Genomic DNA, 27,473 nt, shown 5'->3' with positions numbered 1-27,473 from the left:
AAAGACAAAAGAGCCCTAAAAATATGCAGCTGGTTGCTTGTGACGTTGCAGGTGTACTTCTTTCACACCACGGTACAGTACAGTACAGTCTGGGTTTTGCGCAGCACTGGCAAGACATGATCAGTGGATGTGCAGAATTACGTAAAAATGCCCAGTACAGCAACTGTCACTGATGGGTATGTCTGTTAAAAAAAAAAAAAAAAAAAAAAAAAAAAAAAAAGCTTCAAGTGTTTTGTCTTTGTGTATTTTTTGCAAAAAGTTCCACAGTGCAAAGCAGATTTTTGTATTTACTTAAAATATAATACAATATAATATAATGTATTATTATTAATTATAATTAATATTATAATATAATAAAGTGTTTTGTCTTTGTGTATTTTTTGCAAAAGTGCCACAATGCAAAGCAGATTTTTGTATTTATTTGAAATATAATATAATACAATATAATATAATATAATGCCACACGAAGGCAGACTGCTTATTCCAGTGGAAGACAGCTGTGTCATAATTTGGACCGAGACTAAATTGGTGGAGTGTGTGTGCGCGCGCGCGCGCGTGTTTTAAATAAATAGAACACGTGCAGTAGCGTCACCTGACCACTAGATGGAGACACTAGACACCGTCTTGGCCAGGAAGGACTCTGTGTATATACACATAAAGTAAAAACTCTTATTGTATTATTGTCGCGTGCATTTTTTTTTTTCAAAAGACCGTCATGGTTTTTCATATAATGATGGTACCAAGAAAAAACATAAGTGGCATAAAGCAGTGAGGATGTTTATTTATTTATTTATACATTCATACATATATAATACATAACTACACCACTTCGTGTTTGGATGTGTCTCTCACACACACACACACACACACACACACTTTTTCCGATTCCCAGCCTCAAACACCTGTAATATTCACTCAACTCTTTTTTTACCATGATAAAGGTATTTTTAGCTCAGTTTTACATATGAAATATGCTGAAAAATGATTTACCATTCATATTCAGTGACGTAACGAAGGGTGCTGACAGCAGAGGCCGCAATAAAAAGGACACGTTTCATTAATAAGGAAGTTCGCGAGCTTCTCCTCGGTTATTGTGTCAGATATGATGAGAAATAATATTTGATAAGACTGAGACAGAGAGGTGCCACAGGAGGCTTTAGGGCCGTCTGTTCCCGAGGGCAGCTGGGATTTAGCGTGATGGCCTGAGGGGGGGGGGGGTTTGCACGGGGTGGGCGGACGGAGCCGGAAGGAGCGCGCCCTGAAGCGGGAGCGCGCTCGGCACGGCACTTAGCCCAGAAGCGGGAGCGCGCTCGGGGCAGCGCAGCGGCGGCCGGTCCGGTCGCGAGCGGGAGTGTCGAGCATGGAGGTCCGGCCAGAGAGGTTCAAGGCGGCCGCCGGCAAGACTCTGGGCAAAATACACAGGTACGTGGAAAAGTTACTCTGTTATTACAGTGTGAGTGTTACTTTTACTATATTCACTGTGTGACGCTGTAGAAACAAAGAAGGAATAAAAAAAGTGGCGCCGGGAATCGGCGGGATACAACTACTACTAGTACAGAGAGACACTTGCTTAGCCTACTATGTAGATATTAAAAAATATAATATATAATATATTATATAACATTTGGACAGGTTGAGGTCTATACGTATATATATGTCTATATATATACTGTATATCTATATATATATATATGTCTGTATAATATATAGACCTTAACCTGTTCAGATGTTCTCCGTTATATGATTCATATAACTTTCAATAGGAATTATTTCAATTAATTTCCACTGGACACTGTGTCCATGAATCGAGATGCCATAAGACACACACGCGCACCTCTGTACCACAGTAAAATGATGGTGAGAGACCTTCCAGAGAGGAGCGTTTGCGATCCGCCTTTTAATTGAGATGGAACCACAGGGAGGTGAGAACGTGGAGACTGTGGATTAAACACGTGTACCTGCTGTACCTGGTGTGTGACGTGGATCAGCTGATGTTTTCCTGCTCTGGATGCCCTGGTGAAATGGAGTAAACGAGGTAAACCCGGGTGCTTTGTAACTGACAAAGGTGTGCTGGAACACTGCGGCGGGATGGTGCTGTCACACACATTAACTAGTCCATTAACTAGTCCACTAACTAGTCCACTGACTAGTCCACTGACTAGTCCGCCTTCCCCCGTCTATAAATAGGCACCGGCGTCCGCACCTGAGAGCCTCGCGCAGCTTTGGAAGGTGTTTCCGTTCGATCCGCTCACCTGTCACATGTATCGATAACTGTATCGATAAGTGACGCCTCTCTAAATGCGCAACCGAAGCGGAGGGACCAGCGGCGTCACCGAAGCGCGTGACTTGTGTCCTTCACTAACTTCTTGTCACCATCGCGGTGGCGCACGTGCACCTACAGGATGAGAATAACCATGATTCTGTAACTATAAATGATAATTCCGAAAAGATGCAAGTGTGACACTCACTTCCTTCCACGATTGTCCTGGCCGTGGAACGTGGTAACATGGTAACGTTACCTGGGTTACATGAATCGGCTTAATGTCGCATCGTCATAATCTTTACTATCAATAGTGTAGTACAGTACAGTACAGTAGTGCTAATTTATTACCTCTCTGCTAATGTGGCTACTATGGACCACTATATTATAATATACATATATATATATGTATATGTGTGTGTGTGTGTTTCTGTGTGTCTATTGCTTGTTATTAATTAAAATTGAAAAGAAAAGGGTATTTTTTTATTTTTCATTTAATTTAATCGAATGCACTTTAACAGTATCGTTCACTTATGCCGGATATTAAATATGTTTTAAGCGGATTGTGGATTAACTCGTTAGTTATTGTATATTTTATTCGTTAACAGTAAACAATCTCGAGTGTTAAAAGTCGCAGTTAAATTGATGGAACCTTCACGTTCCTTTTAAAGTGTTACATTTACAGAATGATACAAATAAGTGTTGAAATACAGCCTGCAATAAACTGATGCCTGAATACACACACACACACACGCGCGCGCGCGCACAACATGAGTGAAAACCAGCTGCGTTTATGGGACAGTAATTTTGTAATATGATGATCATATCAGGGATGGATAATACATTTATCATGTGGAGTGTGTGCTGGACGTGTTCGCACTGAGCTCACCAGAACGGTACAGTTCAACTGTATTCTTATTATTATTAATAATAATAATAATAATAATAATAATAATTACTCTGACCTTTAAACAGAAATACACCCTTTAGGGAATTATTACCAGTCGTGTCCACGGTACAACATTGTTACAATTTTAAAAATTCCTGCTCTCTTTCTCACTTTATTTAACATAAATGACCGAAATTTAATATCTTATATAATAGCTTATACCTCAGGGGCGCGACACTTGGCCAGGAGTTGGAAGGGCACACACAGATTTGGGCATCAGCAGCGATGACACACACACACACACAAACACACACACACACACACACACATAAATAGTGATGCGATGAGCACTGAGCCGCACCTTGTTCTTTTCCACCTTTTTCTTTCACTTGTCCGTCACTGTGAAGAATAAAAATCACATTTCATGCATTTTTTTTTTAACTCTTTTCATTTACACACCAATAAATGCATTTTTTTCCCTATCAAAAAAAAAAAACGTCACATATTTCAATCAGTCAACAGATCAACGGAAAAAAAACGCGTCTAAGTGAGAAACTGTAACAAAGTAGCGACACTTCAGCACCGAAACACCTCCTCGTGTATTTGTACGATGTGTAACGGCGTGACGTGTCCAGCTCGCGCGGGGAGCTGCGCGTGCCAACGGAATTTGTGACGGAGGGAAGCGCGCGCGCGCCTGTCCGAAAGCCGAGTCGTTCTCGCGCTCGGTGTAAGGAGGAGTAAATGTGCGCCGATCGATGGCCGCTCTCCTCCCTCGGGGTTTGAGCAGGACGCTAAACTCATAAATCCCTTCCCGAAATAGCGCGCGCAAGGAAAACACACACACACACACACCTTCTCTCCTTCCTCCCTCCTCCCACCGTTCCTACCGTTCCTTCGCTCACGTGCCCGAGGCTGTGCGCGCGCACTTACGCAGCCCCGCCCCCGCCCCCCCCCCCGTCACCCCCCTCCACGCGCCGTCGTCCTCGGGATTAACTAAATGCGGAGGTGCGGAGGTGGGCAACCCTCGCGCGGTCACGTGTCCAGGTGTTTCCGCGCTGTGGACAGTCGCGCGCTACGCGAACGCCCGCGCGTTTCATAACTTATTTCGATGTAGGCTCATTATGATGCCACGCGCAAGTGCCCTGGACACGAGAAGAGGTGGTAGGTGATGGGAGTTAGCCGTTAGGGGGGCGGTACAAGGGTGTTCAGCGCTGTTCCCTTGCACCCTGAAGGTTCTGGGTTCAGATCCCACTTCCATCGTTATGCCCGTTATGCCCATGATTGAGGTACTTTCTCCGAAAACACCCTACTTTACAAATTTAGAGACAGCCAGTAGGGCAGCCAGATGTATGGTGGTTAGAGCTGCTGCCTTTGGACCAGAAGGTTGCAGGTTTGATGCCCACCTCTAGCTGTAGGACCTTTGAACAAGGAAGGTACTTACCCTCAATTGCTCCCTTGAAATCACCCAGCTAAATAAATTGGTAAATAATTGTTAGTAACTTAACACTGTAAGTCGCTTTAGAACAAGGTGTCGGCTACAGGAATAAATGTCAATTCCAGCCGTAATGAAGGGGGTTCACCCTGACATCATACGGTGTTTGTCTAGAATGCTGTGATTTGTACAGTGGGGGCACTGCTGCAGCCTCACAGTGCCTTGTGGTGTGAGAGAACATGGGTTTGATTCCTGCTCACTTTGCATGTTGTCTGCATGGGTTTCCTTTGGGTGCTCTGGTTTCCTCCCACAGTCCAAAAACATACCATTCAGGTGGACTGATGACACTAAGTTGCTCTTAGTGTGTTAAAGGGTGTGTGTGAGTGACTGCCCTGTGATGGACTTGCATCTTGTCCAGGGTGTACCTCCCCTTTGCACCCAACACCTCTGGGATAGGCCCTGGCCCACCATGACCCGGACCTCAAGAAGTGGCTGTTGGAATTGGTTGGATGGGTTTGAACAGTTACCCTGCAGCAGGGTGCACCCCGACTATAGCGCCCTACGCTTCTGGAATAGGCTCTCGACCGCCACAACCCAGCCTCAGGATAAGCGTTTACGGATCTTAAACCGTACGGCTAACGAAGACCCGCAAAACGCGTCTCCATCCAAACGACATATTTCGTCGAACCACGGACGTTACGTTCCGTGAACGAGAGTGTGACTGTAACTGCCCGGTGTGTTTATTGCCATGGGTTCGGTTTACACAGTCAGAGCTTAATCAAAGTGTTTGCAGTGCATTATGGCGTATTTATAGCTCGTTTTAGTGAAGGTACCGTGTGCGTCATATCCCGAAATGATGTGCGCGTTACTCAGCAGACTGTAATGTGATCTTGCACCCACACTGCAGTCAGCAGTTCATCTATTATTTACATATTCCCTCCATCAGAAAGCTCAGAGTGTTTCTATAATAAACTCGGCAGGGTAAGCAAGCGCTGCTCTTCGGTCAAGGCATCGTCACCCCCCCGATGCATGTTCCATCGTCCCCTTTGTTGTTCTCATCACGGTAAAACCTGGAGCTCCTTTCAGGCTTTTGATTCAGCCAATCAGGTGTCACGTCTATCGTGGGGGACAGTTCTATGTCAGTCAATGTCCGGGGGGACAGTTCCTGGGTTCTGTCCCGCGCCGAGGAAACGGGACTTTGGAGGTTTCTGCGAAGGACGTCCCGGAGGACACCTGAGGTCAGCTGGCGAAGGTGACACCAAGGACTCGAGTGCTCGAAATCACACACATACTGGATGGTGGACATTACAGTCCTACAACCACTACTCGTTTAATTGGTTCTGAACTATTATTGCACTAAAAAACCAAGTTAGAATTAAATTTCTCAGTTAAAATAATTTATTATCTAATAATAATCGTTGTTGTTGGTAATTCAAATAAAATGACTGAATGTGATTAACTTTAATTATTTTAATATAACTGATAGAATAAATTAGATTTATTTATTATGATTAGAATTATTTTTAGGTTGCGTTGTTGCACTAGTGATGTACTTTAATATTTTTTCCTTGACCTCACCACAATCGTCACAATTTTTACAGAGTTTTCCATGCTACTCTATCTATCTATCTATCTATCTATCTATCTATCTATCTATCTATCTATCTATCTATCTATATCAATTTTAGTGGAAAACTAAAATACTATATCATTTATGTTTATTCATTTCGGAGAAATGCGACGTAAATCCCAGAGAAAAATCCAAAAAGTGTATCACATGAACAGAAGGAGAGATTTGGATGCCGAGACATGATTCTAGAGTACGGTCCATTTGTCACATAGCATGGTATAAACCGGTGCATATCACACAAGCAGCTGCATAAAGGTTTATCCATCATTGAGCAAATTAATAAAATCCAAAAGAGTTGAGTTTTGAGACCTCGTCTTGAGAGGTGAGAGGGATTCAGCAGTTCTGAGTGAGAGAGGGAGGTCATTCCACCGCATTGGTGTCAGAACCGAAAACCTTTGTGCTTTTCATTTTGGAACTTTTGTGCGTGGGACCACCAAGTGGGGGGGCTGTATGTTCATCTTCACACACAGGAAATTAGAACGACTATAATGATGATGATGATGACTGCAGGTACCCTTCTGGGCAGGATCAGTATAAGTAACTGATTCCATGGGGGCTCCGATGTGGGCCTGTGTATATCCTGCGATTATTGCTATTTTTAAAAGTCTACAACTAGTTGACCCTTTTCCCAGCATCCCACTCATGACCATCTACTCAAAAAACAGTGAGTCCAAGTTCAGAGCACATGGCGGCAGCTTTAGCAGCACGATCTCTAACTGTTTTCACCTTCTTCTGTGTAGAGGTTGGCAGTTTTGTAGCTCTAGGTAAAGGATGAATAAACTGGAATTTATACCAAAAAAAATGTCGTAGAAAATTGAAAAAGGTGGAATTATTATTGTATATTATCATCTTGCAAGCGATAAGATCATTGACCCATGCCAAGGGAAGGTACACAAGGTACACAAGTGCTTTATCTCTATTTTCTTCTGCACATCTCTTTGGGTTGCAAATGCAGGCAGATCATGTAAACTCTGCACAACCTGAGCCAGATTCGAACCCTTGCCCAGACATACAGTTCAGGCAGTATGGGACATTCTGAGATATTGCATTCATTCATTTAACTGATGCTTTTCTCCAAAGTGACATACAGTGTTAAGGTACCTACAGTTACTCATCCATTTATATAGCTGGGTGACTGTATTGAGGTATTTTTACAGTAATTACCTTGCTCAAGTGTTCTACAGCCAGCAGTGAGATTTGAACCCACAACCTTCGGGTCTGAAGGCACCAGCTGTCCTCTGTATACATATGTAGAGCTCTAATTGGGCTCCAGGCCAGTAATAGTCTGTCAAACACCACTGTGGCATTAGAGAGCAGCAGAATAATTCAAAATACTGTAGTATTGTACTGTAGTGTAGTATTTCTGTAGTTCACTCCTCTAGGAGCCCCATTCCACAATTCCAGTGGGGATCCGACTGTGTTATAATGAGGCTCCCGCAGATTTATGTGCCAGGTGTTTTAATGTTGTGTCAGCTGGTGGAAAAACACTTGCAGCTGAAATATGAACTATAACAATAGGCGAGAAACACAGTGCGCCCTGGTAAATCGATACTATTTTTACCTCTCTTACTGCAGCGTTACAGGAATCGGTGTCCTCTGCTGCCTGGACTGATCTCACGCATTTCCAGGAGTATTTGCATGCTTTCTGTCCTTGTCCTTCGCCCATGAAGTTAGCATAATTTTTTGGATAATAACAGAATTTTCAAGTCATTAGAATATACCCAGTTTACATTTATCTGACTCTTTTCTCCAAAGCATCTTATAGTGTTCAGGTTACAATTATTTACTCATTTATACAGCTGGGTAATTTTTTTTTTTTTTTTAAGGGAGCAATTTAGGATAAGTACCTTATTTAAGGATACTATAGCCAGAGGTGGGGATTGAACCTGTAACCTTCAGGTCCTAAGACAGCAGCTTTAACCACTGCAGTACCAGTTGTTTCAGGTGCAGTTACAAGGCTCTGGTACAAACTCTAAAGAATTTGCCAGAACTTTTTTTTTGTCATCACGATACATCAGCAGACTGACAGCAAAACCTTTCCAGTCTTTGCTTGAACTGTCTGACTTACGGACATAAGAGTTTAATTTAAATTAGTCATTGTGCTCAGTTTATTACTGGCGGAAATGTGAGAATCACGAAATCAATTCAGCGGTTTGAGACACTGCAGTTTATGTAGCACTTTAACGGTGCGAAAGTCACATTCGACTGAGTCGCTATGCTTCGCCCGGCTTAAGAGCGCAGTGTGTGTGATATTGTTAGTATACACTCTTTTCATGACAAAATACTTTAATTGGCCAAAATCTTGATGTATGTAAATTGATGTATGGACGAGTGACCCAGTGTAAGTAGTGTATCTAGCAGTGTAAATCACTGTGGTGAAAAAGGTGTGTGGGCTGATAACACTACATAGAGTTCATTGGAAGTCGCTTTGGAGAAAAGCTTCTGCTAAAATAAATAAATCTAAATAGACCCCTTTATTATTGTTGTGTTCATATCATGTACTGAGTGGTTTGCCTTTTCGGAGGCTCTACAGGTAACGGGCTCTCAGCGCAGGTGCGAAGGTGGCAGTTTGGCCACTGTGTACCCAGGCGTAATGCTGCTTCCGTATTAAATTCTCATCGCCCTCTATTTGTCTTTACCTCCCTCTCACCGCATGCTGTGAGTAACTTGAAGGGGGGGGGGGGGGGGGGGATTAAAGAGAATCTCCTTTGGGGTGTGAAAGAACCGGAAGCTGAGCGGAGCATTTATGTTTAACCATCTCCCTCACATGGAGTCACTTAGGCACAAATAGAAACGGCAGGAAAACAGCAGCCCAGTATAAAAATCAAAAGATTGAAACATTTACATTTATTTATGTAGCAGATGCTTTTGTCCAAAGCGACTGCCAACAAACTCTATGTAGTGTTATCAGCCCACACGCCTTATTCACCGCGGTGACTTACACTGCTAGATACACTACTTACACTGGGTCACTCATCCATACATGTCGAAACAATCGATGAAATGAGAAAATGGAGATGAAACTGTCGAGTGGCGGTCGCTTTGTTGAGGGGGTTCGAGTGGGTGGGGAAGCAGGGAAGCGGCAGGGACTGCAGAGCTCTGGAATAGGGGCTTATTAATAATTTACCTTCTGTGACTCGGTTTCAAATACACATGCACAAAAATATCACGTATTTCAAACCCAAAGACAATTCCAGGAGTAGAATGAATATTCGGGTCTACAGATGTCTTTCGACTTTGCAATCGGTCACTTCCTTCGTAGCGATTAATCTGTCAGTCCTTTGGAATATAAATGGGCAAGTGTCTTTTTTTATGAGTCATTGTGTCGTCCCTTTTAATAAATATATATAGTACATACATACTAATTGCAAACATAATAATTTCCCTTGTGGGATCTATCTATCTATCTATCTATCTATCTATCTATCTATCTATATTTTGTAATGTCACATATGGCTGTAAGGTTTGTGAATCGGCAGCTGTAAATAAATTACACTGCGGTTAATACGTAAAAGTGCCGCCAGCCTCAAATAAAACTGTCACCCCCATGGCACTGTTTTTGTGAAAATATTTTTTTCTTTACGGCACCATGGCCAGCGTACAACAGACCCCCCGTCTTTGCTGGATTTGATTTTGTCCGATTATGCACGTTGCAGCACTTTCGTTGTGCGGTGACCTTGAACTCTTCATTTAGGGTATGTGGCAGTAGCATCCGCTTGTTGGTCTGGTCACACGGCACCTTGATCAGTCACCGAAGACCTCCTCTCCTGCCTGGCACTGACTTAGTCGTGACGCACAGGTCATCCATTAAAGCTCTTACAGCAGATTATCGGTCTTCAGACTCCGCGAGTCCTAATTCATCTACTGAATGGAGGTTGTGTGAACGGAATGGCCGTGTCCAGAAATGCCAGAAACGTTTTTGACTTTTGACACTGGTTCTTAGCGGACACGATGCTTATAAGGAAGGTCTGGACGAACCGCCGGACCGTCTACACGGTTTCTCTATCCCGGTGTGAGTGGAGCGGTTTCGAACGGTTGGGATGGTGCTTGGGTTTCCGGACAGCAGCTCAACCGCGTTTTGCTTCGGCAAAATTTTGCTCAGCTGGACGCTTTAATTCCAAGTGCCGTATTGCAAAACACACCAGTAAATATATGCAAACCCAAACCATGTGGCAGCACAGGCGCAAAGGACAATGTCGAGAGTAGCTGTGCAACATTATCACATTAACGAGATAAATGTTCTAAGTACTTTTTCTGGAATCCTGGACTTTAATGTTTTTTTTTTGGGGTGCTGTATAGTGTCTGCTCTTTGGTACAGGCTCTCGTGGAGTATTGTACCTGAGAAAAGGGCACTCCTGCTTACAAATTTTAAAAAAGCCCCAGTGTTCGCAGGCATTTTTACAGAACACAGTCATACTGTGTGTTATGAACATTTCAGTTACAGATTTTGGAGACTATGAAAATGTCTCAGTTTATTTATTTGTTTTTAATTGGACTTCTTTCACTGTTCAATCCTCTGAAACAGTGGGGGTAGCCTAGTGGTTAGGGCTGTTCCCTTTGTAGTAGAAGATTGGGGGTTTGATCCCCACCTCTGGCTGTAGTACCCCTGAGCAAAGTACCTGTCCTAAAAAAAAAAAAAAAAAAAAAAATGCTTGAGTAAAATTACCCACCTGTATAAATGGGTAAATCGTTGTAGGTAGACTAACATTGTAAGGTGCTTTTGAAAAAAGCATTAGCTAAACGAATAAATGTAAAATTTCTGTTGCGCAACAAAAATGAACAGCAGTTCCTCTTTCTGCCAGTAGTTGGCAGCAAAATTTACCCAGAGAGAATAGAAATAATTGTGCTCTTTGTGCTTGCGTTTGGTGCTTTGCAGTACCGATCTCACTCGTCGTATTTTTCATTATAGCTATATATCTGAGACCTTTACAAAGACTAACAATCAAATAAACCGAAGTATTTGTCTATTATTATACTTCTGATTGTACAGGCAGCAAAGCAAGCTGAAAGTGCCCAGAACTGAAACGGAACTGCAAATGCTCTGACAAACAGGTTCTGCTTGTGTTTATAGGATGAGTTCATCCTATCTTCGTGGCCGGTTTTGTTGTGTCTCCAGTTACACGTGAGACACATAGTCGGTATTTTAGCTTAAACACTTTTTAATATGTTTTCCCCATGCTGTGCTGTTACACTCCTAAGACACCTAATGCACAGGAGGAACACAGCACTGCCTGCTTGTTATTAAGCAGAACACAACACACTGAATAGGAGGTTGTGGAAAATTATCTTTTTATTTTCAGTCATTGTAAAGTAGACCTAATTCTAAAGTTGCTTGAGATTAATAAACAATAATGAAATAAAAGCGTCACACCACGTCCACGGCATATCTTGCCACATGCCCGATGTTTCCAGGCTTGGGGAAATATTTTTTTTTAAATCATTGCTGCTGCTTAATCTGATTTTTTTTTTTCGTGAGGCCTTGAATAAATTCACAGAGGTCTGTATTATAAATGTTTTATTGATATTGACATCGTGGTTGTGCTTACAAACTGTCACGCCCTCATCCACCGGCCTATCGACAACCCTGCATCCAATGAAGGGGACACGGTGTAAAAGGGCGTCCCCGAGGCTCCTCAGTGTGGAACTGCTGAAAAGAAACGGCAGCGCTTAACGCCCTATTGCTTCCTTGCCCCAGCGTTGTAGATTTCCCGGTTTTGATCTCTGTTTTGTCTCTCCGACTACGATTCTTGTGTTTCTCCCCTGGATAACGTCTGCTGATCGATCGACCCTCGCCTGAAATCTGCCCAATATTTTGCCTCGCCCTTTTTAAATAAAAAGACGAGTCCGCACCCGAGTCCGTCGCTAATTCCCGACCACCAACGTGACACAAACGGTCAGAGTTATGGACAGAGTTCCAGTACCAGTTGTGTTTGTAAGTTCATTGTCCAGAATGTAGGATTTTTTTTCTCACGCCAGTTTACATACAGTCAGTCCCCGGGTTAAGAACGTCCGACTTACGTACAACCCGTAGTTACGAACAACCCCAGTAAAGCCTATTATATTAAAAATTTGAGTTACATACGATGGTTCGTAATAACAAACGGCGCTACTTTGCGACGCACATCGAAACATTGCGCGTTTACAGCGCTTCATTCGCATGTCGACCCATGGGCCTGAGGTAGGACAAGGATTGGTTCTTTTCAGTCGGACCGTGTTGCTGTTAACAGTGTCTGGTGTGTTACTGTATTTGCCTTTATTTTTTTGTTTTTACCCTCCTAACCATGGCACCAAATTGGAAGTGTGATGCAAGTGATGGTGATGCATCCAATAAAATGAAAACGAGTGGAAATAATAAAGCGATCGAATAAAGGTATAACTCCAACGAACATTAGAAAGCGTTAGGCTACAGTTGGTCAACAGTCGGGACAATTTTAAAGGACAAAGCGAAAATAATGGAGCGTGTAAAAGGCTCTCTCCCGATCTCTCTCTCGCTATTATAAATACTGTACGTAGTTACATTTATTATTATTATTATTATTATGATGTTGCTGTATTATTAAAGATGTTTTAGTGTATCCGGGAATGTTTGTTTAATGTTTTTTATGCGTAGAAAGGTACACGATATACTATATACTAAGACAAACATTTGACTCGATCCGTACCCAACTGTTCCGACTTACATACAAATTCGACTTAAAGACAGCCTTAGGAACGGAACTCGTTCGTAATCCGGGGAACGCCTGCGTACAGATCTGCTGTATGTGGCCAGTAAATACAGTACATGTTTGCGAGGTATGATTGTTTCAAAAAACGGATTTTGGGTTTGTGCTTTCAAGGGACTGAGGCTTTTAGTGATCTAGTGGGAAAAACATGCACCCCCCCCCCCCCCCCCCCCCCATCTTCCAGGTCCCACAGCCAAACTCCCAGGTCTCACAGCTGCACCATCACAGCACTGCAGTACTTATGACTTATGCATAGCTCGTCTGAGCCCCTTTCTAGCGCATGTTTGATATTTTCTGGCATGGAGGCAGACACAGGTTGCTGTAAGTCAGGCACAATGATGCAGTTGCTCAGTGATCTGGATAAAGGAGCTGAAAGCAGCAGGAGCGGAGAGCCGGAGCTGCCAGGGCCCGGCAGCGGGCTCTACGCGACACAACCACGCTCTGATGAATTTCGGAGGAACCCCCCTAACCTTGTCACGGCGCCAGGGTCACAGCACCACAGTCGGCATGCCAAGCAGGGAGCGCTAACCTCTCGTTTAGCCAGTAAACCGTTAGAAGTTATTACACGGACGAAATGGCTCGGCAAGAAACATTTTCTAGTGTTACGACAGCAGAGCCGTTCCCTGTGCTTACATTTATTCATTTATCTGACGCTTCTCCGAAGTGACTTACAGTGGTAAGGTTACCCGTTTATACAGCTGGGGAATTTTACTGGAGTAATTGAGGGTAACTAAAGGCTAACCACTACACTACCAGCTGTCCCACTTACGCGTCACCAAAAACTGCACGTGCTTCGACTTTTGATTCTGCCTTCGGGTCCGAAGGTCGCGGGTTCGATCCCCACCTTCGGCCGTAGTACCCTTGAGCAACGTACTTACCCTGAATTGCTGCAGTAAAAATTACCCAGCTGCATAAATGGGTAAATAACTGTAAGCTTGTAATAACTGTAACCTTAACATTGTAAGTTGCTTTGGAGAGAAGTGTCAACTAAATGAATAAATGTAAATGTATGCAAATGTAAATCAATAACAATTACTACCTGTAATATGGCAGTGCACATCTATGCCAATATAACACCAAGAAGGTCTATTATACTGCCTACAAATTACATACACACAGAATTTAGGCTGTCAAAAATTTCCTAATAATTTTATATAATTTATTTATTATTAGGGAGGGGGTGCGGTGGCGCAGTGGGTTGGACCACAGTCCTGCTCTCCAGTGGGTCTGGGGTTCAAGTCCCCCTTGGGGTGCCTTGCGACGGACTGGCGTCCCGTCCTGGGTGTGTCCCCTCCCCCTCCAGCCTTACGCCCTGTGTTGCCGGGTAGGCTCCGGTTCCCCGTGACCCCGTATGGGACAAGCGGTTCTGAAAATGTGTGTGTGTGTGTATTTATTATTAAAACTCTATGGGCTCAGCATTGTGGCTGCGCCATGTTTTACACCACAGTGGGCACAGAGGTGTGTGGAGATTTTTCTGCTTCGCTGCCTGGATCAGGTCATCGCTGGGCTTTCTGCCTGAGTGGAGGACCTCATTGTTTGCTCCATTTCGGCAAGGTAACCGAGCTCTAATGAAACTGCCCGAGCGTCTGTCCGTGATGGTGGTGTTTTCGCTGCTTTAGTTCCTCTGCACTTTAAAGTTCCCACCTGTGTAATTGGCTTCTCGAAGTACATGTCCTCCGCAGCTCTAGGTACATTTTTTGAATCGGCTCTGACGGCTGGTACCCTAGTGTGTAGAACTGCTGCCTTTGGACCAAAAGGTTGTGGGTTTGAATCCCACCTCCAGCTGTAGTACCCTTGAGTAAGGTCCTTACCCAGCTATATAAATGGGAAAATAATTGTAAGCAGCTCAACACTGTAAGTCCCTTTGGAGAGACGTAGTAGCTCGATGAATAAATATGACCTTAGTTTATATACCACCTATGTTATGTTCTGTTTTTAGTGTCTGTGTGTGCAGGTGTGGTATCTGCATAAATGCAGAATAAATCAAAATGTGGAATGCAGCATACTGTACAGAGTAGTGTTCGGTTTATTGATCCAATTGCTATCAGCTTAAGTGCTACCAAGTTTTATATTTAAACCTTGTTATTCACTCTAGTTTGCAGAGCATTGCAAAATACAGAATGCAAAAGAAGTATGTTGTAAAGGTGTGCAGTACAAGCAAAAAATGTTTAATGAAAGCTATCATAGCCAAGGGCCATAATACAGACACCCCTCTACTTACGTAAATTCGATTTACGTAAATCTGGATTTACGTGAAAAATCTCCGGCACACACATTATTTACGGATAGCGCTTTTATTTCATGCAAATTATTTTACATGTGAAATACGTTAAGTGCAAGTCGGCGTAACCAGACAAGGCAGGAAGCTGCATCTTCCCAGTTCCCACGTATTTTGAGCCGTGAACGTATCTCTTCTCGTTAGCGTAGTGCTTTTTTCCCATGTTTTTTTACCCTTTTCATTATTCACAATGCCTGGTGGTAAACGTGCACTTGAAGGAAAACGAGAAGCATCTCACAAGAGAAACAGTATCGATTTGGAGACAAAATTGAAAATAATAAGGAAATATGAAGGTGGACAAAGATTATGGTCTATAGCACGGGAACCACGTTTAGCCGTATCGACTGTGAATACGATAGTGAAGGATGCTGCACGTATAAAGGAGCAGTGAAAAGGACAGTTAGCGTAAAAACAACAATAATAACGAAGAAACGTCAAGGTGCAATAACTGAGGTGGAAAAATTATTCATGCTCTTATGTTGAACGGTGGGGAAAAGGAGGAATCCGACGTACTTAACTTCCGACTCACGTAAAGGGTTGAAGAACGGTCTATTTGTGTAAGTCGAGGGGTGTCTGTAATCATTTTGAACTGACTTGAAGGCCACGTGTTAAAATCATAGTAAGTGACATACTGAATCTTAAATGTCTAAATGTGAAAAAATTATGTGTTCAAGTGTGTCCAGCTATAACTGTTGTCTCGTGACTCAATAGAATTTATAGCATTTACCTTGGGCCACATCTTGGACACCCCTAAGCTGTGGGATCATGCTGATTGTACAAATCTAGGACAGGATGCCAGTCTATTGCAGGGCACCCCAGGTGGGACTCGAACCCCAGACCCACCAGAGAGCAGGACCCGCTCCAACCCACTGTGCTACCGCACCCCACCACCTACCTGAAACAAGTGTTAGAAAATGGAAAGAAATAGTAAAATACATAATGTGGCGCATGTTTCAGTGGTTTTTGTTTTTCCAACTCAACGTAAACTTACGGCCTGTTAAATGATCAATACAAATACACACACCTTCTGAACCGCTTGTCCCATACGGGGTCACGGAGCCTACCCGGCAACACAGGGCGCAAGGCCGGAGGGGGAGGGACGCACCCAGGACGGGACGCCAGTCTGTCGCAAGGCACCCCAAGCGGGACTCGAACCCCAGACCCACTGGAGAGCAGGACTCAGTCCAACCCACTGCGCCACTGCGCCACCGCACCCCCCCCCTCAATACAAATACAGTAAATGGGAAAAATAATGTTGTTTCATGTCATGGGGAGTTTAATAATAAATAGTGTTGTATTATAAGAAAAAAACAGCTTCAGGTTCACAGATTGAGGAGACATAGGAGCCTCTGTGCAGCATCTAAACAAGCTGTATACATATTACTGTAATAATTGCTTTACAGCACATGAGATTACCAGTTTTTTTGTATTATGTTCAATGGAAAACAAGCTATTCCTTATTAACAGAACCAAGTGGCAGTTAGAACATTTTTGTTGCACAAGAACTGCACATTGAATGCTTTACTTTGTCAGAATTAAATTATTTAATCTATGTGTAATAATTTTGGCGCAGTGGGTTGGACCACAGTCCTGCTCTCCGGTGGGTCTAGGGTTCGAGTCCCGCTTGGGGTGCCTTGCGACGGACTGGCGTCCCGTCCTGGGTGTGTCCCCTCCCCCTCCGGCCTTACGCCCTGTGTTACCGGGTTGGCTCCGGTTCCCCGTGACCCCGTATGGGACAAGCGGTTCTGAAAATGTGTGTGTGTGTGTGTGTGTAATAATTTTAGGCCTGTTTATATTACAGATGCATTTTGATACAGTCTTAAAAGATTTGGTACATGGTAAAATGATGACAAATGTAACTGATGTGGTTCCATTTTTACTTCGCATTATTTTGTTTCTTTTTTAATAGCAAAAAATGTGCTTCAATCCATACGCCTGTTTATGTTATTGTTACATTTTCTGGGATGATGATCATGTTACCATATTGCAAGACAACTCCTTTATGCAATTAAAATTTAAAATAAAAGAGATAAAAGAGATTCTGCCCTGACTTTGTAAATGAGAGCGACAGTTAAACCCTTTGAAATTGTTCAAATTTCAGTAATTTAATTTCAGTTCAAGTGAATTACCGCTCTATATGATTTTATTATAAACAGAACTAGATTGACGTCTATGTGGTAGTGCGGTGAAAAGTGCCGTTATGTCACAGCCCCTGGGGGTTGTGAGAGGGTGTGGGTTCGATCCCTTCTCCATCTATGTGGAGTTTGCAAGTCCTAACCTGTGCCTGACACTGTAAGTCACTTTGGATGGAAAGGTGTCAGCTAAATACTACGCATCATTCATTGTAAATCGATTTCAAGAAAAGCGTCAGTTAAATTAATAAATGTTACATGCCAAATATTCATTATGCGCTCTTTCTTCATTCCTCTCCTTCTTCTTCTTCAGGAATTGTGTCGAATGTCACACCGAATGTTGAGGCTATTGAGTTCCTTTCATAAATTATAACTGTTGAGGCTTTATTACCCGGCTCTGTTTAAAGTCTAAAATATTGAAATAAACCACTTAACCTACTATGTTTGTCTCTTTCGATAACAACATGCAACAATATTTTCACCTTTCATTTGCTGTCCTGTATTTACAATCCGCTCCCCACGGCCTCTGAAACTCAACACTTCACGAACCCGTAGGCTACGTCCTGTGTCCTTGTCTCCTGTCATCCGCCCTTCGCGCCTCCTCAGGTTGTTGGAAAAGCGTCAGGCGAATGGCGAGACAATAGAGCTGTCAGCCGATGGCAGGCCGGAGTTGGTCGAGGAGAAGGAGCTCCCAGTGATTGACTGCACCTGCTTCGGCCTTCCTCGCCGCTACATCATCGCCATCCTTTCCGGCCTGGGTTTCTGCATCTCCTTCGGAATCCGGTGCAACCTGGGAGTGGCCATTGTCAGCATGGTCAACAACCACACCATCTACAAGGGCGACAAGAAGGTGTTGGTGGTAAGTTCATTAAGTCATACATTTTCAGTTAGAGCTCACTATCATAGATTCTGCTAGAAAGTCAATAGACAGTAACCCCTTTTTCTATACAAAGACGGGGTCGCCCTAGCCTTTTGTAACCATATTGTAGGGATGTACAGGCATCCCTTGATTTTCGAAACTGATCCATTCCTGAAAATGTTGCCGATATCGATATTTCAGACTCCGAAAGCCCATTTCCCATTATTGGGGAAAACCTCCGCTAATTTTTCCCTGCTAATTGTGCTGCTGTCTCTCCAATCATTCAGTTACATGACACACCCAGTATGGTCAACAAACAGAATTCCGTAGATTTCCCACAATGCCCCACTCTCTTGAAGCAACACTATCGCATTCCTAACGCTCCAACGAGCGGAGAGATGTGGATGCAGACGTGCCAACTACGACGCACGACTTTCAAATTTCTTGGGCACGCTTTGGATAAATTTCGTTCCAGTGATTTTTCTGTACCGTAAACCAAACACTCGGTATCAAAAGCCATTATGCTGAAATTTCGGCTGGCGTTCGTACATCAAGGGATGCCTATATTACAAAATATTTTGACGTCACCTGTTCTGATGTCTTCGATTCCTTTGTCACAATGTCAATATTATTATTTTTAATATTAATGCGACGATCCGAATGTGCAAGCGAACCCGTGACAAGTCCAGCTGCGGTAGCTGAAGTCCTACATGTGGTACGAGGGGACTCTGCATCCAGGATTGTGAAACAATTACTAAACCTGCAGGCTGCCCAGTTCAGCTGGGACCCGGAGACAGTGGGCATGATCCACGGCTCCTTCTTCTGGGGCTACATTGTCACGCAGATACCTGGCGGCTTCATCTGTCAGAAGTTTGCAGCCAACAGGTATATCGCTTCTCCCTGATGCTGTCACCGTGGTAGCTTAAGTAAAATGGAGTAATCGTTCCATCTTTTCAACTGTCTTCTGCTGTCAGAGTCTTTGGCTTCGCTGTAGTGGCTACCTCAACGCTAAACATGCTGATCCCATCTGCTGCACGAATTCACTTTGGCTGTGTCATCTTGATTAGGATACTTCAGGGGCTTGTGGAGGTATGACAGCGTCTTCTGCTTATAATATTTACTCCGACCTTCGACTTCTGGTTGTCTCTCTTTTCCCGTCCTGCTTTACCTCTATCTGTCTGCAGTGTTTTAGGATTGTTTAATGGTTAAAGCCGTTTTATTTTGCCTCCTACATCTGTAAATATTCCCGAAAGGGGTATTGATTCCTTTCGGTGCTTGATTTCCCTGTCCCAGGGTGTGTCGTACCCAGCGTGCCACGGGATATGGGCAAAGTGGGCCCCGCCGCTTGAAAGAAGTCGACTGGCTACGACTGCATTTTGTGGTGCGTCAGCTTGAGTATTTTCTGCTTTTATTTCCCAATTTTCAGGTTTGAGCAGGAAAACTTTGCTATTACGTAGCATAGCTCTACCAATCGTGCTACAATTATTTGATAAATATTCTAACGCGGTCATTTGTAAGCTAGGAATCCCAAGTACACTTTGATTATATAGTTGTCGGCATTTAACTCCAGTGTTTCTGTTTGTCAGGTTCTTACGCAGGAGCTGTTGTGGCGATGCCCTTAGCTGGGGTCCTTGTCCAGTACTCTGGGTGGTCTTCCGTTTTTTATGTCTATGGTTAGTAGCCTACATCCATCAGCCTCCTCAGCTCACAAACAGGGGCAAGGAAGTCTGTACATAATTCCTTCAGTTTATTTGTCCAAGATCATTTTTGCTACTCACAGTCAACAAAAGGTTAATAATTCATGGGCCCCCTGTTTTATTTAAGGGTCAGGTTCTTCTTCATTACATTCCTCTTCCCTCTGCTCTCCATTTCATCTCTCCTTCATTTTTCTCCCTCTCTCAGGCAGTTTTGGGATATTCTGGTATCTTTTCTGGATCCTGGTATCATATGAGAGCCCTGCAGCCCATCCTACCATCACACCGGAGGAGAGAAAGTACATAGAGGAGAGTATAGGGGAGTCTGCAGGGCTTGTTAACCCATTGCAGGTATAGATGTCATCATTAATAGACAACCTACAGTCCAAAAGTCCTAGAAGTGTCAGGCGCCGCAGTCTCAAGTGGAGCGGCATGTTTGCATTTTTTATTATGACAGCCTGCCGGCAAACGTAGTTTCTTCCTCTAGAAGAATCTTGAGCTTTGTCTGCGTCTTTGTAGCAATTACAGCACTAATATTTTCATGCTACCTTGTGAAATACCCCTCAGCTGCGCCACAGAAGCAAACAGCCCCTTTGCTGCTCCCCCTTCGAGGCCGGAGCAAGAACACAGTGGCTTTTGCTCGGTCTAAACCTGGAGGTTCCATTGTAGCATAGCTGTCGGGGTGGATTATAAAGGCATGTGAAGGCATGGCCTCAGAGAATACCCTTCACACCCCTCCTCTGGTCAGAATACGTTATGTTCATGGTGCGGTCTTCCTGATAGCAGCAAAGTGGCAGCAGCCTTTCCAAGGTTCTTTGCAAACACAGCTGAAGCTCCATGATGGCCCCGGTAGGAACAGTCGGTAACTGTCCTGGTGGGGGTTCTGCTGGAGGGGTTGCAATGATGGAACCAACCCTAGACCTTTGTAAGATTACTGACTTTTATGAGATTTGGTTGGTGCAGATGAATCCTGAGCTCACCTAAGACTCCAGGCCTCATCAAACCTTTGGAAGTATCAACAGGTCATGGCAGGAACTCTCTAGATTTTCTTGATGGACGTGATATTGGCTGTCTTCCCACACGTGGCTGACCTTGGCCCAGACCATGAGCAGGAGCTCCTGCTTCTGGAGGAGGGGAGAGCCCAGCCGCTTCATGCTCCACGTCATGGAGTGGCCAGAGATACTGTACTCTTAAGTTTTAGGCGTTTTGGCTCAAGCTGACACCACTAGAAATATCACATATGTCCTGTGCTCTAAGAAAGTAAAATATTTTCCTATCTGTTCTGTTACAGTCTACCTGATGCACTAATAATATCCCTTTCACCTGCAGAAATTCAAGACGCCGTGGAAGAAGTTCTTCACCTCCATGCCGGTTTATGCAATCATCGTCGCAAATTTCTGCCGCAGCTGGACCTTCTACTTGCTTCTCATTAGCCAACCTGCGTACTTTGAGGAGGTGTTTGGGTTTGAGATCAGCAAGGTGATTAAACGATATAGGATGGTCATGGACACATTTTTCAGGTTATCGTCACTTTGATTTTTTTAGAAAGCAGAAAACTGCTGAGAGGAAGTCTGTTACTTAATCTATCACTTCGTCTAGCCTTAACACTTATTCTGTATATTAGGACACATGTTTGACGTCCTTTCCACCACTGAACTGTTCATTTTTGGGCCTAAATTCGTAATTTCGTTATGAACAGAATGAAAAATAGTAATGGAAGAATGGACTGAAAATAATTTCAAATTTATGCTTTTTCTAAAATCTTGTGTTATTTTATCCATCGATATACACCGATCAGCTACAACATTAAAACCACTGAGAGGTGAGGTGAATAACATTGATTATCTCTTTACAGTGGCACCTGTCAAGGGGTGGGCTATATTAGGCAGCAAGTGAACAGTCACTTTTTGAATCTGATGTGTTGGAAGCAGGAAAAATGGGCAAACGTAAGGATCTGAGCGACTTTGACAAGGGCCAACTTGTGATGGCTACACAACTGGGTCAGAGCATCTCCAAAACGGCAGGTCTGGTGTGGTGTTCCCGGTATGCAGTGGTTAGTACCTACCAAAAGTGGTCCAGTGAAGGACAACTGGTGAACTGGCGACAGGGTCATGGGCGGCCAAAGCTCATTGATGAAGGTGGGGAGTGAAGGCTAGCCCGTCTGGTCCAATCGCACAGAAGAGCTACTGTAGCACAAATTGCTGAAAACCTTAATGCTGACCAAGATAGAAAGGTGTCAGAACACACAGTGCATCGCAGTGTGCTTCGTATGGGGCTGCATAGCCACAGACTGGTCAGAGTGCCCATGTTGACCCCGTCCACCGCCAGAAGCGCCTACAATGGGCACGTGAGCGTGAGACCTGGACCGTGGAGCAATGGAAGAAGGTGGGCCGATCTGACGAATCACGTTTTCTTTTAGATCATGTGGACGGCCGGGTGCGTGTGTGTGGTTTCTCCCTGGGGAAGAGATGGCAGCAGGATGCACTATGGGAAGAAGGCAAGCTGGCGGAGGCAGTGTGATGCTCTGGGGAATATGTTCTGCTAGGAAACCTTAGGTCCTGGCATTCATGTGGATGTTACTGTGACACGTTCCACCTACCTAAAGATTGTTGCAGATTACGTATGTCCCTTGATGGCAACGGTATTCCCTGATGGCAATGGCCTCTTTCAGCAGGATAATGCGCCCTACCACGCTGCAAAAATTGTTAAAAAGTTCAAGGTGTTGACCTGACCTCCAAATTCCCCGGATCTCAATCCGATCGAGCATTTGTGGGATGTGCTGGAAAAACAAGTCTGATCCATGGAGGCCCCACCTCGCATCTTACAGGACTTATAAGATCTGCTGCTAACGTCTTGGTGCCAGATACCACAGGACACCTTCAGAGGTCTTGTGGAGTTCATACTTCGACGGGTCAGAGCTGTTTTGGTGGCACAAGGGGGACCGACAGAGTCTTAGGCAGGTGGTTTTAAAGTTGTGGCTGATCGATGTGTTTGTATGTTTCTTCAAGCTATTTAGGCTTAAAACATTCTAACAACAGCACCTTGGGGAAACTTGAACCCGTACCCAGCTGCTCATTGGAAACCACATACAGTTAAATCACTCCTGTTTTTTCCGAGGCTTTTCCTGTATGCTTTTGCAAAAAGAAAAAAACAAAAGATGGGTGGAATTCCGTGTTCCAATTGCTTGAAGCAGGCTTTCCTTACTGGATTTTCCCCAAATGCTTCATAAAGTTTTATTCTGCCGGCTCTCAGTTTTGCCTCAGAATTTCTAGTCATTTTTATTCATTGCTTGCGAAAAAGTGTATTTCAAAATGAGATTCTACAGCTTCTGTTTCCTGTTTTATTCTTTATCTAAAGGTTTTTAATAATTTTATAGTGTACTGTTTTATAGCGATAATGCTGTGCATATTTCACACACCAGGGGCAACCATATTATGGGCATCTTATACATGTTACAGGTGTTTGGCACCTGGGATTTCCATTTTCTACCCGCTACTGGTGGAATTGGGTTGTCTGTTGAAGCGTGCCATTTACTGTGCCATTTACCTTCGGTCCCTTTCGGAAAAGTTACTCATCATATTGAAATGTTACAGTTTAGGAAAATGTAAATAGAGTCATAAGTATTTATACAATGCTTCCTTAAGATAGTTGCTGTTCAGCAAATGAATTTGATGTGTTATATAAGGTTTTTATTGTAATTGTGCTGAAAAATACTGTGTTACATGTGTAATTCTCTAGCATTTGCTATCTAAACAGCTTTATAGGGGCAGCTGGTAGTGGAGTGGTTAGCAGTGCTGCCTTTGGGTCCAAAGGTTGTAGGTTCCAGTCCCACCTCAAGCTGTAATAAGATAGAGCAAGGTTCTTGTTATGAATTGCTGTTGTAAAAATAGGTAAATTATTGTAAGTAGCTTAATATAGTTAGTCGCTTTAGAGAAAAGCATCAGCCAAATAAATAAATATAAATCAAGTTCTGACGGCTCGGAATTATGACATTTATTATCTTTTCTATCATCACGTTCTTTTCTGTCCGTCCTTTCAGGTGGGGCTGTTGTCAGCCCTCCCCCATCTTGTAATGACCATCATCGTGCCAATTGGGGGGCAACTGGCCGATTACCTGCGGTCGCACCAAATCATGACCACCACAAATGTGAGGAAGCTCATGAACTGTGGAGGTGAGACCTGAACCTGGAAAGAGACGAGGTGAAGTAGAGTGAAGAGGTACAAGGTAAAAAAAGACTGAGGGCTCCCAGAACTTCGGTGGTGATTAGAAAGAAAAGGAGCTATATCAACAATCTAACAGCACAATTTAAACATTTCAAAATGTGCTTCTTTACTTATTATGGCAAGAGGGGGTGCGGTGGCGCAGTGGGTTGGACCGCGGTCCTGCTCTCCGGTGGGTCTGGGGTTCGAGTCCCGCTTGGGGTGCCTTGTGACGGACTGGCGTCCCGTCCTGGGTATATCCCCTCCCCCTCCGGCCTTACGCCCTGTGTTGCCGGGTAGGCTCCGGTTCCCCGTGACCCCGTATGGGACAAGCGGTTCTGAAAATGTGTGCGTGTGTGTACTTATTATGGCATAATAGATTTTTGTAAGTTGGAAAAATATGGAAAATGACTATTTCCATACCAGTATAAGGTTAAACTGAGCAGTGAATTCAATTTTATTTAAAGTATTGCATCTTCGCTAACATGATGCCGAAAAGCAAAAAAAAAAAAAAAAAAAAAAAGATTTTAAGAGAGAATAAAAAAAACTAGAAAAAAATCCAAATTGTCATTATCTAGAAAACAAAATTATTCTTTAAACCTTTTGAGAAGATGGTCAAGTAGGCTTAATTCTCAGAGACAAGGAATAAAATCGTAGCTTATTTCTCGAGGGAGTCTCTTGAAAACGTTTGGTTAAGACTAGGTTTTTGGTGTCATGGTTGATGGTCCTTTTGCTGGAAACACGATACCGGTTCAGATGCAGCAAAACCGTAGACTGGACTGGGATTTACTGCCGTCTCGGCTGGTTTTTACGTTCGATAATTTACTATTACATTGAGCGCTGGAGCGGCAGAGGCAGCCCTGTACATTATGGATTATCCCTAGTGGACTGGATGTGATTATACCAGACAACACTAACACCAGTCAGTGGAATCAGACGTGGAAGAAGGTTTGTCTCAGTAAAACCATTGCTTTCCCCATTTCACTATTCTGTTCACTTCCGCTCTATTGTTTTTCACTTGTTCGTCTTCCACTCCTGGTCTGCGTATTCAGCAAATGAAGACTTGCTTGAACTTTAAGCAGTCTTCCTGTTTTTTCCACATGCAATGTGGTCTGCTCACATCGAGTCACAGTATGTGAGGAGAAGTGTATTCCCATTCTTGATTTTGGCTTCCGTTGCATTATTCGGTTGTTCTCTACTCTACTCTACTCTACTCTACTCTACTCTATCAACCTCTGCTTTCTCTGTCTCTTAGGATTTGGAATGGAAGCCACCCTACTGCTTGTGGTTGGCTTTTCACACACCAGGGGTGTAGCCATAACCTTCCTCGTCCTTGCTGTGGGCTTCAGCGGATTCGCTATCTCAGGTCAGACCGCGAGGCGCCACATGATCACAATGAAAACTAAAGCTGGGTTCATGTCTAAAGTCACTGTTAGTCCCCTTAAGCTCACTTTTCGTGGGTGATGAACGCTTGCCTTTGTGTACCTTTGCTGCTGTATGAAGATCTGTTCTTCAGAGAACACCAACTGATACCTGAGAGGTGTTTAGTCCCATGTTCAGTCCCGTGAAAGAGTCTCTCCTATCTTCTGCATGGTTTTCCAACTCTTGGATACAGTGATTTCAGTGAACTGTTATAGATAGTCTTGAGAGCAGTGGGGATGGATCTGCTTTCTCTCACTTACTGGGGTTCAGAAAAGTCCCAGATTATCATTCTGTTGAGTCTATCAGCTTTTTTGTTTCCTTTCACGCTCTTTTGAAGAGTCTCATGACACTTTGGCTTCTCTCGTAGGGTTTAACGTGAACCACTTAGATATAGCCCCCCGCTATGCCAGCATTCTCATGGGCATCTCCAATGGAGTTGGAACACTATCCGGAATGGTGTGCCCACTCATAGTGGGTGCCATGACCAAAAATAAGGTAAAGTATGAAGCTTACGGTAGGGCACATGGTTTTGCATCTTAAACCATACACACAATGGGTATGCGAAAGCAGATCAAATATGCAGCTCTGTTTATCATACATAATGCAATTATTATATGATACAATACATTATAGAAATGCAGCTGTTATCCCAGTGGAAGACAGTTATTCGCTGAATGGCTGTATGGTAACTAGGATCAGACAAATAATAACAGATAACCCAGGTTCGAGTTAAAGTGCCTTTAGCCAAGCCACCGTTTCTGATTCTTTTTTTTTTTTCTCGGGGTAGATTTTCAGGACACGTGCACTGTGATTAACTTGAGTTTCATTCATTCAGGAGCTGTGCAAGGGTTTATGTCTGCTACATTACATCTGCCTGTCCATCTCTCCACCTCTCTGTCTTGCATCTCTTTCTCTCCATGTCTCAGACACGGGAAGAGTGGCAGTATGTATTTCTGATAGCTTCTCTCGTTCATTACGGAGGAGTTATCTTCTATGGTGTGTATTTCCTGTGTTACTCCGCATGCTTCCATGCATGCGAAGCATTGAGCGGTTCCCTCAATTTCATATGTCGCCATATGAAATTGCGGGTGGCATGTGTGTTACGTGTAGCGGTGCTGCTTTTCTCTAGCTTTGTGTGGATTTCGATGAGGGCGTTTTTATCGAGGAATTTGATCGTCCGGCTCTCAGCCTGATAACGTCAGACACGCAACGGGCGATGTTTGTTGTTAGCCACGTTTCTCGTATGGATCCCAGATGATACAATATCTCCTTTACCTTCACTATCCCATACTAAGTGCTGTCCATCACTCCGTTTCTTTAATTTGCATTTCTTGTTCATTTTCACGTTTTAAATCTGACGCGGTGTTTAAAGGCAGGTCAGAACGATCCACAGCAGCCCTTCTTTATATTCTAGGCATTTTTGCCTCTGGGGAGAAACAGCCGTGGGCCGAGCCTGAGAACACTAGCGATGAGAAGTGCGGAATATTGAATGAAGATGAGCTGGCCAATGAGACGGAGGAGCTGTACCGTACCGGCGCAGGCGGGCAGTATGGCGCCGTGAACCAGCCCAACATGAACCCCAATGGTGGTGGAGGAGGAGGAGGAGGAGGAGGATGGGCTTCCGAATGGGACAAGACTGAGGAGTACGTGCAGCCTCCAGGGTCCAACAGCTACCTGTACGGAGAGGGAGAAAGAGAGCTGACATAGGGTGTGGGAGGATGAGGGGATGGGAACGGTTCGGGGAGTGGATGGGGGAGGGGGACACTGAGGGATACTGGGGCGTGAAGTAAAAGTGTTGAGGTGCGATGGGGCCTTGCATTTAGACATGAACTCCGAAGGGGGAGATGTGTGGGAACAGAAAAGTGATGGGGGGGGGGGGGGTCCATGTGTGTTGTGTGTGGATGCAAGGGACATGAACATAAATCACGAAGAAAAGCCATAGATACAGTGCTGCT

At 43.9% G+C, this 27,473-nt stretch overlaps 1 protein-coding gene across 1 annotated transcript; it reads left to right on the top strand.

Moving 5' to 3' along the window:
• The first annotated feature begins 1,220 nt into the window (after positions 1–1,220).
• On the top strand, positions 1,221–27,225 carry LOC108923908 (vesicular glutamate transporter 1-like). Its single transcript, XM_018734946.2, has 13 exons — positions 1,221–1,422; positions 17,950–18,202; positions 18,969–19,087; positions 19,177–19,291; positions 19,496–19,583; positions 19,789–19,875; positions 20,105–20,247; positions 21,226–21,375; positions 23,936–24,068; positions 25,352–25,462; positions 25,886–26,013; positions 26,445–26,514; positions 26,933–27,225. The coding sequence occupies exons 1-13, from the start codon at positions 1,361–1,363 to the stop codon at positions 27,223–27,225; spliced, it is 1,752 nt and encodes a 583-aa protein (XP_018590462.1). The 5' UTR covers positions 1,221–1,360.
• The last annotated feature ends 248 nt before the right edge of the window (positions 27,226–27,473 follow it).

Source organism: Scleropages formosus, chromosome 20, assembly GCF_900964775.1.
Source record: "Scleropages formosus chromosome 20, fSclFor1.1, whole genome shotgun sequence".
Lineage (NCBI taxonomy): Eukaryota > Metazoa > Chordata > Actinopteri > Osteoglossiformes > Osteoglossidae > Scleropages > Scleropages formosus.
The sequence above is the reverse complement of the archived record's forward strand: the minus strand, read 5'-3'. Positions and strand labels throughout refer to the sequence as shown.

Coding starts and splice junctions, on each gene's coding strand:
- LOC108923908 (XM_018734946.2), top strand. CDS start 1,361: ATGGAGGTCCGGCCAGAGAGGTTCAAGGCGGCCGCCGGCAAGACTCTG. Junction 19,292..19,495: donor TACTTCAGGGGCTTGTGGAG/GTATGACAGCGT, acceptor TCCCTGTCCCAG/GGTGTGTCGTACCCAGCGTG. Junction 21,376..23,935: donor TTGGGTTTGAGATCAGCAAG/GTGATTAAACGA, acceptor CCGTCCTTTCAG/GTGGGGCTGTTGTCAGCCCT.